The sequence below is a fragment of the Hibiscus syriacus genome, unplaced genomic scaffold (genome assembly GCF_006381635.1).
Source record: "Hibiscus syriacus cultivar Baekdansim isolate YM2019G1 unplaced genomic scaffold, ASM638163v2 tig00111311_pilon, whole genome shotgun sequence".
NCBI lineage: Eukaryota > Viridiplantae > Streptophyta > Magnoliopsida > Malvales > Malvaceae > Hibiscus > Hibiscus syriacus.
Window position 1 is genome coordinate 1,386,862 of NW_024063054.1, and position 2,510 is coordinate 1,389,371.

The window sequence follows — 2,510 nt, forward strand, 5'->3', positions numbered from 1 at the left end:
GTGGAGATGGGTGGATAACCGTTAGTTCGGTGATTTTTATGATTTATATGAAAAACCCAATTTTTTATTGATTTCCCATATGAAGGAGATGGGTGGACAACAAGAAAGGGAAACTAATGGGAGGTAACTTAAGGGACATTAGTGAAAAAAATGAAAGTTCGGTGACTCTATTGTAAGTTTTAAAAGTTGGGTGACCAAAATGAAAGCTCCCAAAAATTTGTATGACCATTTATGTAGTCTACCCTTAATAAATATGAAGGGATTATCTCATTAGTTTCTCATTGTTAAGACAATATTTGAAAATTATAGGCCGGTTAGTATCTCGGAGCAATTTGCAAGTTGAAGTAGAAGAGGTAAGCCTAAACCTAACCAAACCCATATATGCCTGTTTGCCGTGTTTTCCATTTGGCCATTCATCCGCCTTTTTTGTCAAGCGTTTTAGCCAAGTGGTGATGAAATGTTTCTTATTTGTTGTATGTCTTTCTTCTGGAATTTATTTACAGACAGTGGAAGGCTAATTCATCTGTTTTGTTTGCGTAATTCGATCCATAGTATATTATGGGGAAGAGCTCCATGTCTTTTCTGAGCTCTCTTCTTCTGTTTCTGTAACTTCTGCTGCTGCTGCTGAAAGAGTCGATCGCGTTGGTGAATATTCATCTTCTGTTGAAACGAATGATTGCACTCGTGAATATTCTTCTTCTTCATCTTCTTCCCCTGTTGAGAATGATGATGATTGCCGCGGTGAGTCTTCTTCTTCTTCTTCCTCTGAAAGTCCTGATAGCAGCGGTGAATATTCTTCGTCTTCTTCTGTTGAAGCTGCTGATTGTAATGGTGAATCATCACCACCAGCACCACCATCTTCTTCTTCTTCTGAAAATGGTGATTCCATCGGTGAATCTTCTTCTTCTTCATCCTCTCCACCACCATCCTCATCATCATCATCACAATCTTCTTCTTCTTCTGTCGAAATTGAAGTTGATGATTGCAATGGTGAATCCCCACCACCATCTTCTTGTTCTTCTTCTTCTTCCGAAAATGGTGATTCCATCGGTGAATCTTCTTCTTCATTATCCTCTCCACCACCATGCTCATCATCATCATCATAATATTCTTCTTCTGTTGAAGTTGAAGTTGATGATTGCAATGGTGAATCACCACCACCATCTTCTTCTTCTGAAAATGGTGATTCCACCAGTGAATCTTCTTCTTCATCATCCTCTCCACCACCATCCTCCCCCTCCTCATCATCATCATAATCTTCTTCTTCTGTTGAAGATGACTGCAATGGTGAATCACCACCACCATCAACTTCTTCTTCTTCTTCCTCTGAAAGTGGTGATTCCACTGATGAATCTTCTTCTTCTTCTTTTTCTTCTTCTTCTACGGTTGAAAATGACAATGACCTTGGCGAATGTCTCTCTTCACCATCTTCTTCCTGCGTTGAAACCAACGATTGAATGAGTGGATTTTCTTCTGCATCATCTTCCACTGCTGAAAATGAGTATCTCTCTTCTGATAATGACAAAGACGGTTCTTGCAGTGTAGACTCTTTTTCAGCTGTCTCCTGTTCTACATCTGTACCGACCTCCCCATCCTGTATGTCAATGGTTTTCACCACCAAAGAATCATCGCTCTCATTCTCAAGCACGTTCATTACACCATGCTCAGTTTCTGGTCGAGAACTCTCCTCAACATCACCGTAACCACCAGTTACTCCAATTATTTCTTGCTCTCTATCATTTATTGTAACCTCCAGGATAACAATATCTGATATACCATTGTTTGTGGAACTGCAAATAAATGATCATCCAAATTACATTATTTACAAAAGAAACAGGCAAACGATACGCAACAGTTCATATAATCATACAATCAAGAGTTTCGCATGTAGAACTCGGTGAAACCATATATATCTAGAGTCGAATTTTACTATATGAAATACTCACCGCGAATTTTGATGCAGCCTTTCCGCTCCATCATCTGCCAAATTGATTCTCTCCGTAAAGAACTTGTAATCTTTCCCTACCAGGTTTGCAATAGCCAAGGCTCCACCCAACACAGCAACCCTTTTCATGCTGCTGGTACCAGCATCATCCCACTTGCACTTCTCCATATTTAATTTCTTGAAGACTAATTGGTTCAATATTTCTGGTGTTGTATTCTTGGCTTTAATCTCTGGCAAAGGGATACTATTCTTGAAGAGGGGAAGATGGGAGCTTGAAGCAGAGATTATTTCATTGAGAGGCTATGTAGCATCTTAGTTTGCTTCACGCCTGCCCCTCTGCTGAGATTCCGTAGTTTTCACCTTTTAGTACGATACGTAACCCAAGCGAATGACGGTGGTTTAAGTTATCATCAAAGAAGGACATTACTAGAATGCGGTACAACAGATGTGGTCAACCGGATCCTAATTCTTGCTTTTGGGTTCTCGTAGTACCAAACATAAAAGGTCTTAATAATAACACTTCTGAACATAATATTTCTTTTGATACAACTGTTTAACATAATAT

At 39.4% G+C, this 2,510-nt stretch overlaps 1 protein-coding gene across 1 annotated transcript; it reads right to left on the minus strand.

The window, feature by feature from the left end:
* Positions 1 to 556: 556 nt before the first annotated feature.
* On the minus strand, positions 557 to 2,113 carry LOC120158424 (FK506-binding protein 5-like). Its single transcript, XM_039169267.1, has 3 exons — positions 1,947 to 2,113; positions 1,003 to 1,790; positions 557 to 915 (listed from the first exon to the last, which is right to left on the minus strand). Exons 1-3 carry the CDS (start codon positions 2,111 to 2,113, stop codon positions 557 to 559), a joined length of 1,314 nt encoding a protein of 437 aa, XP_039025198.1.
* Between the last annotated feature and the right edge of the window lie 397 nt (positions 2,114 to 2,510).

Coding starts and splice junctions, on each gene's coding strand:
- LOC120158424 (XM_039169267.1), bottom strand. CDS start 2,113: ATGGAGAAGTGCAAGTGGGATGATGCTGGTACCAGCAGCATGAAAAGG. Junction 1,791..1,946: donor AGGCTGCATCAAAATTCGCG/GTGAGTATTTCA, acceptor ATTTATTTGCAG/TTCCACAAACAATGGTATAT. Junction 916..1,002: donor AGAAGAACAAGAAGATGGTG/GTGGGGATTCAC, acceptor ATGGTGGTGGAG/AGGATGAAGAAGAAGAAGAT.